At 41.5% G+C, this 14,154-nt stretch overlaps 1 protein-coding gene across 1 annotated transcript; it reads right to left on the bottom strand.

Annotated features, from left to right (window-relative positions):
* Window positions 1-301: 301 nt before the first annotated feature.
* LOC311138479 (cysteine and glycine-rich protein 1-like) lies at window positions 302-7,089 on the bottom strand. The gene is made up of 6 exons (XM_084173174.1): window positions 6,789-7,089; window positions 3,746-3,855; window positions 2,143-2,311; window positions 1,650-1,779; window positions 1,009-1,102; window positions 302-684 (listed from the first exon to the last, which is right to left on the bottom strand). Exons 2-6 carry the CDS (start codon window positions 3,852-3,854, stop codon window positions 608-610), a joined length of 579 nt encoding a protein of 192 aa, XP_084029300.1. The 5' UTR covers window position 3,855; window positions 6,789-7,089; the 3' UTR covers window positions 302-607.
* Window positions 7,090-14,154: the final 7,065 nt, after the last annotated feature.

The following is a 14,154-nucleotide window of genomic DNA, read 5'->3' as shown; positions in this document are numbered from 1 at the left end:
ACGTTTTTTTTTTTATCTTAAAGGTTTTTATTTGGCGTTTAAATGTGCACAGTATTTTATACAGTACATCCACTGTGTTGTAAATCTCATAGGATAAGATCAATGCCAGTTTTCTCCAGACTTTAGAGCCTTGGACAATAATTGTACATTATTACTTTTTTCTTTCATTCTGCCGCTGATAAATTGCCCTGTTAAGTAAACTCACCAACTGCCAAACAACTGAACAAAACCAGGGTGTGTCCATCTTACTGTAAATATAACTGACTCACTTTGTGTACATTCAAATTTCTAAAAGGAACGCTCTTGTGAATGGAGTTTATTAGGTCAAAATGAACACGCTGATAAGTCCTTTTTTCTTTCTCATAGCGGTTAGAAAACATTTCTCATGCAGAGTATTAACCTCATCAATGCCAGAGCTTAGATAGAAAACATCAGCAACTAACTCTTCTGGCAAGGTAAGCATTTAGGTAAGCTGTGCACTGTGTGTTGCTATTGAGCCTTTGTGACTGTAGCAGTAGTGAGATGCCAGTATTAAATAGAGGTTGACTGGGGAATCCTGGGATTTGCAGTCCAAATGTCTAGGTATCTGTCAGAGGAGGCCTGAGCTCTACTGAGCATGTGCCAGAGCCCCTGCCCCCTGGCCGAACCCGAAGCCCTTGGGACCAAAGGATTTGGCATAACAGGCTGTGGATGAAAAGGTGGTATACTTTATATAAAGAAGGTATTTATATACAAAGGGATATACATTTATAACAGATGCTACAGTATTGCATTTTCTCTAGTTTATTTACATTGTTTTGATGAATTTATTTAGCTAGGCAATCCACGAGTTGTCTACACATTTGAGAACTCTAAAACAAGTTATAGTAGAAGTTCAGAAAACAGTATACACACACACCTTTATAAATAGACACTACAGTATGTGCAATTTTCCACTTTACTCTACAAGTAATTATGTCTTTGCTAATTATTTTACCCATTTGTTTTACATGAATAGAGTATACACACCTTTACAGTAGATTTCTCCATCTTTGTCGGCCACAGTGGTTGACTCCAGCCCCTTGCCACATTTCGCACAGCGGAAGCAGCTCTTGTGCCAGGACTGGAGGAGAGCGATAAGGAGAAGTAAGCGTTGTTCTCAGCACTGGGCTGCACAGATAGGTCAACAATAACTGGTATATGCCAACAGTAACTGGTAAATGCCAACAATAACTGGTATATGCCAACAGTAACTGGTAAATGCCAACAATAACTGGTATATGCCAACAGTAACTGGTAAATGCCAACAATAACTGGTATATGCCAACAGTAACTGGTAAATGCCAACAATAACTGGTATATGCCAACAATAACTGGTATATGCCAACAGTAACTGGTATATGCCAACAGTAACTGGTATATGCCAACAATAACTGGTATATGCCAACAATAACTGGTATTCCTCCTTCACATTGGTATTGAAACACAGACAGGATATCCCCCTGCATCTATTTCAATTGACATTAACTCTACAGCAGCCAAAGATACATGTAGCTATTTAGTACTTTTACATACGGTATACAACGTTTAGTAGAAGCAGGGTTTTGAGACTGCTCATAATCTTAGCATTTCCTCTCAAAACAACCTGATTGCCCAAAACTCTGACTTACATTTCCACCTCCGAGCACCTTCTCGGCAGAGTACACAGCCTTGGCACAGCGCGGGCACACGTCTGAACTGCCAAACTTGGTGGCCAACTTGGAGGCATTGGGGTTGTTGGTGGGGCGGTGGGCTGCTGGCCTGTGGATGACAAGACAGGTTTGTTATGATCACTGTACATATTCAGGCCTTGATGTCTGGAGTACTGCTGTTTTTATGTTTTTTCCCTGGTAGACTTATGTAATTGACCAGATCCACTCACCTGGTTTCCCAGGTCTGATTAGAAGGGAAGGATGAACATCAGCAGTGAAAGCCCTGGGGTGTAATCATTAATCCAAACAGTACTAAAACAAGAGTTTCTATTTGACAAATTCAGGTAGCTACCTTCCAGTCTCATTCCGTTTGCTTTTGTTTAAGAAACGTTTTCCAACAGAATCGACGAAATGAATAAGCCCCTGGTATAGAGAGTATACAATATTCAACTCTCTGAGATTCCTTCCTTACTCTTCAGGTCTGATTCCAAGATGTGCCCCTGTGTCCATGCTCAGGGTGCCTGCTCCTCCGCCAAAGCCATAGCCTTTTGGCCCATACTTCTTGCCGTAGCAGGACTTGCAGTAGATCTCGTCCACATGGCAGGCCACCGTTGTGCTGTCAAGGTTTTTCTTACATGCCACTAAGAGCAGAGTAGAAGGTATATAATTAGAAATATAGCTCAGAGCAGCAATGAACAGGGTTCACACTATGACATAAAGGACACAGGATAACAAAGCAATTACTATCATGTAGGAACTATTTTCCTTTAGGTGCAATCAGTGCATTATGAAAAGATTTGTAAAGTATTTTTAGCATTAGCATATGTGCTAACGTGCATCTATAGGTACAGTACGGCCATATTTGAATGAATATTTGATGAGTCATTTTCATTGATCGTGTCTTAGTGTTAAACATGGCTTTATGTATTTCATAGCTTAACATTTTTATCCACTGTAGCAGGAATTGTTGAACGCAGTGCTCGTTCCACTAGCACTAACTGGAGGTAAAGCTGCAAGCATTGTAGCTTGATACATTTGCCTCTGTCAAGAGTGGCACGCATGATCTTACTAATGGTGAGAATGGGTGGTCTCATCATTGAACGTCAATTTGTCCGACGGTTCTGATATCCGTTCATCATGATCCATTACACCTCATAGCATAACAAACGGTTTGATACTAATATATAAATGTGCCTTTCGTTCTTCAAACATGCATACAACATTGTGTAAAAGTATCGTAAAGTTAAAAATAATAAACACTATTACCCACAATCCTCTGAAAACAGAGCCACGTGGAAAGTTGTTGGAAGAACTTAAAATTCTTAAATTGATAGGAAATATTATGAAAATGGAGTAAGTTAAACCCAATTTTCCTTGTAGTTGTTTTAAAACACAAATAGTTGTTTAGATTATGCATTTATCTTCTATTGAATTCATAATTTTTTTTCAGGATGGTTGAACAAGTAATGTACTAATTATATTCAAGTAAAGATGACAACTACATTTTTTTATGACCAAATAATTATATTTTCAAGTATAATTTACTAACCACCTGAATCATTTTTTACACTGTGTTTGTAAGCTTTTAAATGATATGAAACTCAAGCGTGGATGACTCATGGTATGGTGCGGTGTGTAAAATGGGTCAACTTTGATCACCTTTATCTCCTGAATGTCTTGGCCTTCACTTTCTAATCACTACTTCCATGGGCAAACGTGTATGGAAAGTTTTGGCTAAAACAAAACGGAATGTGTTAGTTTATCATTTGACCTTCTGACGCTGGGGGTGAGAGATGAGCCTAGTTAGCTCACATAAACACTTGACTGAGCCAGATCACGCTGTTTACCTTTTCTCCCATATAAGGGTTACAAGGCCTGTGACACATCCATTTCTCTCTCCAAATAAGGGTACTCTAACGAGAACCGAGAACCTCTGGATGCTCTGCTTCCTCTCTGGGTGCCAAAATACTTCACATTCCATCCTGAGCTCTGAGTGTCAGCTCAGAGTAATGGGTGCATTGGTAGTCACAGTGTGGTTTATGAAAGAACGGGATGACCTCACTCCGATCACTTACTGCACAGAAAGCAGCACTTGTGGAAATATTTCCCTTCACACTGCACTTCCTCAGCGAAGTACACCGTCTTCTGGCAGCAGCCGCAGTTATTTCCTCCTCCCAAAGGCATCCTGCGGAGTCACAGTGGAGAGTTACTTCCTTACATAGAAATAGAGCAGCCGGTTTGTGCTTTCTGCTGTTTGACACTCAATGGGAATAGATCCTTACATAGAAATGAAGTCTACATCTACAGTTCCTGACACGCATTGGATGGGAGGAGACCTACAGACCTCGTGACTTGACCACAAAGAACTGTGTGCAACCCGTTTTAGACTATACAGTACCTAGGGCCCAGAGCTTTTCTGGTCAGGTGATCAAGAACTCTTCAAATGAGAGAACATACAGTATTCACACAACAGAGCCTGGTTATCCTTTGTAGAGACCCTTTCTAAATGTATGGTATCTTAGGAATGTACTCCTCTGAGTTAAAACTGCTGCAGGGCTTGACTACAGTACCTGCAGGCACTTTCTGTTTATTCTCTTTATCACCAAATGCAAAGTTCCTCCTGATGTTTAACAACTGCTAGGGAGGTTCCAGGCCACTCATACAGAACACTCATTGTATCAGCTTAAGAGAGGACAGCTCATAATAATGGCCAGAACGGAGCCAATGGAATGGCACCAAACACACGGTAACCATGGATTAGATGTATTTGATACCTTTGCACCTATTCCGCTCCAGCCATTACTACGAGCCCGTCCTCCCTAATTAAGGTGCCACCAACCTCCTGTGGTTTATATAGAGAACTACAGCTGAATGTAAATAATACATTGCTGTTAGATGAGTGTATTGTGCTCGACTCCATCTTGTTGAAATATGAATCCTATGATGCCACCCACTCAAATCTGGGTAAATCATTTGGGTAAACAGGAAATTCTCTGCATTTCATTTAGTAATTACATCACCATGTTAGTAGTCACTTCATGGCCTCAGACAGTCACTGACCCGGGCAAGCATTAGACAACAGAGATTAATGCAATAGAACCATTCAAATGCTGAAGAATGTACACCACCGTTCAAAAGTTTGGTGTCCCTTAGAAATGACCTTGTTTTTGAAAGAAAAGCTATTTTTTTGCCCATTAAAATAACATCAAATTGATCAGAAATACAGCGTAGACATTGTTAATGTTGTAAATGGCTATTGTAGCTGGAAACGGCTGTTTTTTAATGGAATATCTACATAGGCATACAGAGGCCCATTATCAGCAACCATCAGTCCTGTGTTCCAATGGCACGTTGTGTTTGCTAATCCAAGTTTATCATTTTAAAAGGCTAATTGATCATTAGAAAACCCTTTTGCCATTATGTTAGCACAGCTGAAAACTGTTTGCTGATTAAAGATGCAATAAAACTGGCCTTCTTGAGACTAGTTGAGTATCTGGAGCATCAGCAATTGTGGGTTCGATTACAGGATCAAAATGGCCAGAAACAAAGAACATTCTTCTGAAACTCGTCAGTCTGTACTTGTTCTGAGAAATGAAGGCTATTCCATGCGAGAAATTGCCAAGAAACTGAAGATCTCGTACAACGCTGTGTACTACTTCCTTCACAGAACAGCGCAAACTGGCTCTAACCAGAATAGAAAGAGGAGTGGGAGGCCCCGGTGCACAACTGAGCAAGAGGACAAATACATTAGAGTGTCTAGTTTGAGAAACAGACGCCTTACAGGTCCTCAACTGGCAGCGTCACTAAATAGTACCCGCAAAACACCAGTCTCAACGTCAACAGTGAAGAGGCGACTCTGGGATGCTGACCTTCTAGGCAGAGTTGCAAAGAAAAAGCCATATCTCAGACTGGCCGATAAAATGAAAAGATTAAGATGGGCAAAAGAACACAGACACTGGACTTTTTCTTTGCAACTCTGCCTAGAAGGTCTTCATCCCGGAGTCGCCTCTTCACTGTTGACGTTTAGACTGGTGTTTTGCGGGTACTATTTAATGCGTTTGCCAATTTAGAGTACAATCTGACACCACCTCTATCACAGTAATCTCCTGGTTACCACAATAACAAGAGAAGTTATTGCAACATCAGCTTTCCTGTCTAAAGGGTTGAGAGTGAAACTTTAATACTGAGAAACAGAGATAATTTTGATCAACGCATTGCACGGGAAGTTGGTCTTGCGACATACAGATGTAGGATATTAATTTGAGCCAGTTTGCTACAGCATGATAATCCTGCAGCAATAGGAAATGTGAATTATTATGTGGATTCTAATTAATGGACATTTTTTGTAGGGGTTGATACATTTTTCATTAGGGCAAATCAAGTCTGACATTTTTAAGTGGGAATTACAAAGTGGGAATTACAAGTTAGCATTTCCTGCTGTGCAGAAACATTATCAACAACAATAGTGATCAAATTAAGATCTTACATCTGTATTGTACCTACAGTCCTCTACACTCATCATGTCATATCCTGAGTTCTGAGACTCCTTTCCTGCAGATGCTCAGGAAATAGGACCATTAACTCACCCAGCCAAACCTTTACCGAGTTCTGTGTTTTTACATCTACTGGCCTGGTGTGCTGCTGTCATCCATCATGTTCTAAAACCTGCTATCATCACTCCTCAGATTACATATACACTACCATTTATAGCAGTCACCACACACCCAGTGTATGGAATTATGATCAGGCTAATAAAAAAATAAAACATTTACAATGCTTCCCTACTGACCATAGCGTCTTTACCATGTGTTGGACACAAGTCTTTTTGAGAAAATTCTGTTTTTAGAGCAACAGACGTGATCCACCCTTCAAAACTTTAAACTCACATAGATACAGTTCTCAAAGTTATACTCCTGGCAGAAAAAGTTGGCTTCAGAATACACTCACTGCTCACACACCCAAACTCCAGGCTTTGAAAGTGAAAAAGCAGAAGAATGTGCAGTCTCAGACAGGAATAAAAGTGTTGAATGTGTTCTCTGTGGACTGTAACTGTATTCTATACATCATGAAAGCAGTGGTTACAGTAGCCGGTAGATGTTGAAGGTGGTCCCATCTTACCTGGGTTTTTGTGTGTGTGTGTGTGGCCTGGCCGAGACTCCCTGGTTGTAGAGTGATCTCTGATGAGTGGAGCTCAGACGAGTTCAGGAGAGGCTTCAGTCGAAGAGAGCAGCAGAGAACGACGCCAGGCTGGGACTGAGGGAGGAGGAGTCTGCTGGATACACACGTAGACTAGATGTCGTAGACTAGAAGAGAGACATGGAGAAAGAGAGGATGAAGGAAAAGAGGGAGAGACATGAGAGATTTGTGAGAGAGATGGGGAGAGAGATGCAGAAACAGGGTTAGAGAGAGGCTGAGAGAGAAAGAAAGAGATAGAGAGCCTAAGAGAGAGAGAGAGAGAAGCCCTGTTTATATCTGGTTCTAACATGCGCCCTTTGTCCTGATATTGTCCACATTCTGATTGTGCCCACATTTTTAGACAGGAGTAGATTATTAAAATACACATTGTGGTCTGATTGTGACTTCCTGACCAACTCCAGAGGTAGTCAGGCACACATTGTGTCTGGATATCAATCACGTGTAAACAGACCTGGATGGTCAAACCATTTAAATCATTATACCGGCCTCTAAAATCATTGAGAGGTAGCACCATTGACTTATGGCATCAGTAATAGTCTTAAAATAAATACATTCATATTATTTTGAAAGAACGTCTGTCAAATAATTTGCATACAGGGAGGCATCAGCTAATCTGGTCACAATGTGGACACAGCGGACGGATAAGACACATTTTAATACAATGTTTAGGCGCGTCAAACCTTATACAGTGGGGAAAAAAAGTATTTAGTCAGCCACCAATTGTGCAAGTTCTCCCACTTAAAAAGATGAGAGAGGCCTGTAATTTTCATCATAGGTACACGTCAACTATGACAGACAAATTGAGAAAAGAAAATCCAGAAAATCACATTGTAGGATTTTTAATGAATTTATTTGCAAATTATGGTGGAAAATAAGTATTTGGTCACCTACAAACAAGCAAGATTTCTGGCTCTCACAGACCTGTAACTTCTTCTTTAAGAGGCTCCTCTGTCCTCCACTTGTTACCTGTATTAATGGCACCTGTTTGAACTTGTTATCAGTATAAAAGACACCTGTCCACAACCTCAAACAGTCACACTCCAAACTCCACTATGGCCAAGACCAAAGAGCTGTCAAAGGACACCAGAAACAAAAGTGTAAACCTGCACCAGGCTGGGAAGACTGAATCTGCAATAGGTAAGCAGCTTGGTTTGAAGAAATCAACTGTGGGAGCAATTATTAGGAAATGGAAGACATACAAGACCACTGATAATCTCCCTCGATCTGGGGCTCCACGCAAGATCTCACCCTGTGGGGTCAAAATGATCACAAGAACGGTGAGCAAAAATCCCAGAACCACACGGGGGGACCTAGTGAATGACCTGCAGAGAGCTGGGACCAAAGTAACAAAGCCTACCATCAGTAACACACTACGCCGCCAGGGACTCAAATCCTGCAGTGTTAGACGTGTCCCCCTGCTTAAGCCAGTACATGTCCAGGCCCGTCTGAAGTTTGCTAGAGTGCATCCAGAAGAGGATTGGGAGAATGTCATATGGTCAGATGAAACCAAAATATAACTTTTTGGTAAAAACTCAACTCGTTGTGTTTGGAGGACAAAGAATGCTGAGTTGCATCCAAAGAACACCATACCTACTGTGAAGCATGGGAGTGAAAACATCATACTTTGGGGCTGTTTTTCTGCAAAGGGACCAGGACGACTGATCCGTGTAAAGGAAAGAATGAATGGGGCCATGTATCGTGAGATTTTGAGTGAAAACCTCCTTCCATCAGCAAGGGCATTGAAGATGAAACGTGGCTGGGTCTTTCAGCATGACAATGATCCCAAACACACCGCCCGGGCAACGAAGGAGTGGCTTCGTAAGAAGCATTTCAAGGTCCTGGAGTCTCCAGATCTCAACCCCATAGAAAATCTTTGGAGGGAGTTGAAAGTCCGTGTTGCCCAGCGACAGCCCCAAAACATCACTGCTCTAGAGGAGATCTGCATGGAGGAATGGGCCAAAATACCAGCAACAGTGTGTGAAAACCTTGTGAAGACTTACAGAAAACGTTTGACCTGTGTCATTGCCAACAAAGGGTATATAACAAAGTATTGAGAAACTTTTGTTATTGACCAAATACTTATTTTCCACCATAATTTGCAAATAAATTCATTAAAAATCCTACAATGTGATTTTCTGGATTTTTTTTCCTCATTTTGTCTGTCATAGTTGACGTGTACCTATGATGAAAATTACAGGCCTCTCTCATCTTTTTAAGTGGGAGAACTTGCACAATTGGTGGCTGACTAAATACTTTTTTTCCCCACTGTAGATTAGATCACGAAACTCACGTTAGGGCAAGATGTAAACGAGGCAAGAGAGAGGGAAGGAAAGGGGATGGTCTGATGGAAAGAGGAGATCAGACATAATATACCAGCAGGCCAGTGAAGCCAAGACAGCCTCTCCCTCTAAAATCAGGTTTTACTGCCCTCCTCCTGTGATGGGTAGCGGCACCGTTACATTACCTAACTACCGCATCTTCTTCAAATCCAATAACCTCCAATCAGTCACATCCACAGTAACATTTACTGCTGTAAAACACAGCCAAGATGGTTTCCCCAGGCAGCATGTGGGACTCATGCTGTAAGGACTTCTTACCAAGAGAGAGCTACGATATGCAAAGCAAAACATTGTATTTTATGGCTTGAAGATAAAACAGCTTCTGATGGAGTCTCCAGTACTACATCGGTTTGTGGAGTTCTCCAGTCAGTGAAGTGCTGAGTCCTGGCCACTGCCTTACAAGGTGTTTGTTTTGATGATTGCAGACTGCGGGCATGTTTGCTGAAAGGATTACTCACTTTCTCCAGGGGCGGGGCTATTAGGTATAGCTCAAGTTTCAATGTCTAGGCCTACAACAGCATGAAGATAAATACTGTTACCTAGCCTAAATATGTTTGTTGGGACAAACGTGCTATGAGAGAGACATTTTGAGAGAGCGAGAGAGAAGTTAATTCGATAACTCTGTGAAAAGGGCATGACACAGTAGGAGGCACAATTAAAGGAGGGAAATTGATGTGAAGGTTGAATAAATAAAAGGTGACACAAAATTAAGGTTGGCAAAAATATTTACAAATATGAACAAAAATAATGTCGAAACACTGAAAATCCTAAGCAGGCATTCCTGCCAATATAACTCACAGGTGGTGTCTTCCTGGCTCTGTCCAGCTTCCCCATGAGCAAACTCAGACACCAGCCTGAACAAAAATATAGGCACCTCCCCCATAGGCTGTGTTTAGAAAGGCAGCCCAATTCTGATATTTTTTCCACTCATTGGTCTTTTGAACTGTCACATCAGATCTTTTCACATCAGATCTTTTTCAGAGCTGATCTGAATGGTCAAAGATCGATTAGTGAAAAACAGGTCATAATTGTTGGGCTGCCTGTCTAAACGCAGCCATAGTAGCGCACACCTTTGAGCATACCAGGGGCGGACTGGGGCCAGAAATCTAAAGGCGTTTTCACACATAGTTCTGAGCTATAGTTCAAATCAGAGCTCGATTTGCTAAAACTATGTGTTCATGCAAGTCATTTGGTTATTGGAGAAAAATGCTCACGTTACATTTATCTATGATTATCAAGAAGTATAAACACGCCAAAGTTTGGAAATATCACTCCAAACCAATTTGGTGTGAAAGCCCCCTAACACATCGGCCCATTTTTTTCCTTGGGGCCCTCATTATTAGCCAGATAATTGCAATTGCCCGAAATGCCAGATGGCCAGTCCGCCCCTTGAGCATACAAATGTCAGTGGCCCACAATCTAGTCAGGGGACAAATCTAATTACTGTATGTAAAAAGACACAATGTAAAAAGGCACAATACCTCAATAAAAACAATCACAACCATATGCCTACAGCAGACCATATACCAGGTAAACCCCATTTCAACATACCTGTGAGTACTCATATCAACAATTTATTGGCTAATTACATATGTGGGGCTCAAACCAAACAACACAGGGTTGGGGTGTGCACCCTTGTGACCTCAAATACCAATAGTGTGATTGCGGACCGCAATTCAGGGCGTTGCTGCATGTGGGCATTCCTGCATCTGCATCACTTTTTATAATTCCTGCAAATAAATACAATTAATTAGAATCTATTGAGCAGCTTGAAGTGATACAGTCTACTGTGTGCTCAATCCACCTCTGTTTTCTCTCCATCTGCCCTCTTCTGTCACTTTCTCTGTGTCTTGTCTGTTGCTGTCTCCGGTTCTTATTTGTTACTGTCTCCTTTGTCTATCCTCTTCTGTTATGGTGTCTCTCCATCATATCCTATTCTTCTGTTGCTGTCTCTGTGTCTTGTCTGGTTTGTCTCTCCATCATATGCTATTCTTCTGTTGCTGTCTCTGTGTCTTGTCTGGTGTCTCTCTCCATCATATCCTATTCTTCTGTTGCTGTCTCTGTGTCTTGTCTGGTGTCTCTCTCCATCATATCCTATTATTCTGTTGCTGTCTCTGTGTCTTGTCTGGTGTCTCTCCATCATCTATTCTTCTGTTGCTGTCTCTGTGTCTTGTCTGGTGTGTCTCTTTAGTTTTGCAATCCAAAACGGTCAAGGGCAATTTGTTTTAGGTCTGTGTCTGGGTCACCTAAATCATCCTCTTCCCTACCAGTTGCCCCTGGCTGCTGCTGTTCTACATTTTACATTTTCGTCATTTAGCAGACGCTCTTATCCAGAGCGACTTACAGTTAGTGAATGCATACATGTTTTGTTTTTTTCATACTGGCCCCCCGTGGGAAACGAACCCACATCCCTGCCGGCCAAACCCTCCCCTACCTTGGACGACACTGGACCAATTGTGCGCCGCCCATGGGTCTCCTGGTCGTGGCCGGCTGCGACAGAGCCTGGACTCGAACCAGGATCTCTAGTGGCGTGCTCCACTGGCCTGTCGTTATCATCTGTCCTCCTTCTTGGCTCATCTGAAAGTTAGATAGGTAGAGGTGCAACATGTCATTAGTTTGTTTTAAAGGGCGACTGCACTTCCTGATTTGGCGTAGTTTTAGATTGGTTCATTAAGAAATGCTAGCGGCCATGATTGAATTCAAACGTGAGTTGGTTTCAGGATGTGGGTGTCTCATGTGGGTGTCTCGTGTGTGTTTGCAGGTGGGAAGAGAATTAGCCAAATTATTTAGCCAATTAGCTTCAGCCGGTTGGTGTGCGACCTGACTTTGGATAGCCTATCGCTGTATGTAAATGAGACAATATTTTAATGTTGCACACCTTTTAGTTTTCTCATTCAACATTTGGATATGAATTTCTACAACTTATAGTTGGTTTGAGGTTAAGTCATTGAAATTTGGATCTATTGGAATTTTAACATATTGTCCCATGTACATTGTGTAGTTTACCGATGGTCCCTAACTAGCCCCGTAGGGATATCCAAAGTCAACCCAAATTTACCAGGCATTAAGATCGGGTCGCATGCAGCTGCACTCGGAATTGGTGATTACTTGTGTGCTGCCAGCTGTGGGCAGGATTGAAACAAACCCAACCTTAATTTACGTTGTGATGCAGTCACGACCACGTCTTACAAAACTCAGTTTTGGACAGTATAATGTATATTATGATAACTGTAAAGAGCAACTGCCCCTAAAAACCAACATCTAATTTAAAACAGCCTATGTGGCATCGATATGAGTCAGAAACATTTATTCTACTGTCAAAATTGACTACAAAGTGTAAATAGGATAATTTTGGTAGGAAAAAAGTGTAAATAGGATAAATAGGATAATTGACTTTGTGGTCCTCTGTAGCTCAATTGGTAGAGCATGGCGCTTGTAACGCCAGGGTAGTGGGTTCGATCCCCGGGACCACCCATACGTAAAAATGTATGCACACATGACTGTAAGTTGCTTTGGATAAAAGCGTCTGCTAAATGGCATATTATTATAGTCAATTTTGACAGTAGAATAAATTTTTCTGACTCATATCGATGCCACATAGGCTGTTTTAAATTAGATGTTGGTTTTTAGGGGCAGTTGCTCTTTACAGTTATCATATACTGACATGACCAGGGCAACTCAACTCAACTGAAAATGCAAATGTAAGTATCTGCACAACAACTCCAAACATGACAGATAAGAAGCTACATAGCTCCTAGGCTATATGAATATAGAGACATGAGCCAAAATAAATTACCTGTAGAATGGAATAGGTTATAAGACCTTTATGATTCATTTCACTTTGTCAGTTCTACCGCCTCAACATTGCTAATTTTAAACAGGGTTAAATATAATGTTGTAATAAAGTTCTGCTTCAGTCCAAAGGGGGGCACTGTGTCACTGTCAGAAGATATGTGCCTCAGTCAGAAAACGTTCTCACATTTCTTCGGTCTGAGCAAGCTAGCCAGCCGGTAGTTAACGAAGAGGCTAGCCAGCCAAGCTAGCTACAGAAACGAAACCCATCAAATACACTCACTGGAAATAAACACTTTTCTAAATATCATGACATAACATCCTCAGCTTACCCATTCATTACATTTACTGTTAAATAACTCTGAAAACCAATAGTTTAAGGATGATGAGCGCTAACGCTAGCTTATTAGCTAGCATTTGCCAACCCTTATGCTGAGGGAGACTAGCTAGTTAGCTACCACCAACTCTGCACAAACCTGTGGCTAACTCTGCTGCTGCTGCATTTTGACTTTCTGGCTGTTCTGCCCTCAACACCTCATTCACTGCTGCTTCAACCTGCTCGATTTTTTTTTGCCACTCGGTGCGTGCTCTTTCGGAAGAAGTTCCGAATATCAAGACTGACTGAGTGACGGCGTTTATCTGAGTAATAACGTTGTCATCTAACCGGTGGGGGAGAGGTCAAGGGGACCTGAGCGGTCCGCTTCATTGTGAAATCTCGACCAATTACAGCAGGCACGCGTCACTCTGCCGAGTTCAGTAGATTGTATTGTTTATTTTTGTCATAAAAATTGTTCAGTTAAACATTTGTTTAAAATGCTGCATAGCGCAAGTGTTGTGTGGTTATGGAAACTCATATCAGACTGAAATGACTGGACCATCAAAATGTTCGGGGCTGGATCAAAAACTTGTGGAAGCTGAGGCCCCGGAAACCCAGGCCTAATGACACCACTGGTGTATACCATGTCTATCCTGTACATAGGACTAATCCAAATTTAAACTTGAACTTGGGACTTTTTTTACATGAGGTAAGCAGAGAGGAAGTGGGTCTACAACAAAAATATCTAAAAACCTGTTTTTGGTTTGTCGTTATGGGGTATTGTGTGTAGATTGATGAACAAAAAAAACAATTTAATCAATTTTAGAATAAGGCTGTAACA

The sequence above is a fragment of the Coregonus lavaretus genome (genome assembly GCF_964263955.1).
Source record: "Coregonus lavaretus genome assembly, chromosome: 12".
Lineage (NCBI taxonomy): Eukaryota > Metazoa > Chordata > Actinopteri > Salmoniformes > Salmonidae > Coregonus > Coregonus lavaretus.
Note: the sequence above shows the minus strand (reverse complement) of the source record. Positions and strands in the feature narration are given on the sequence as shown.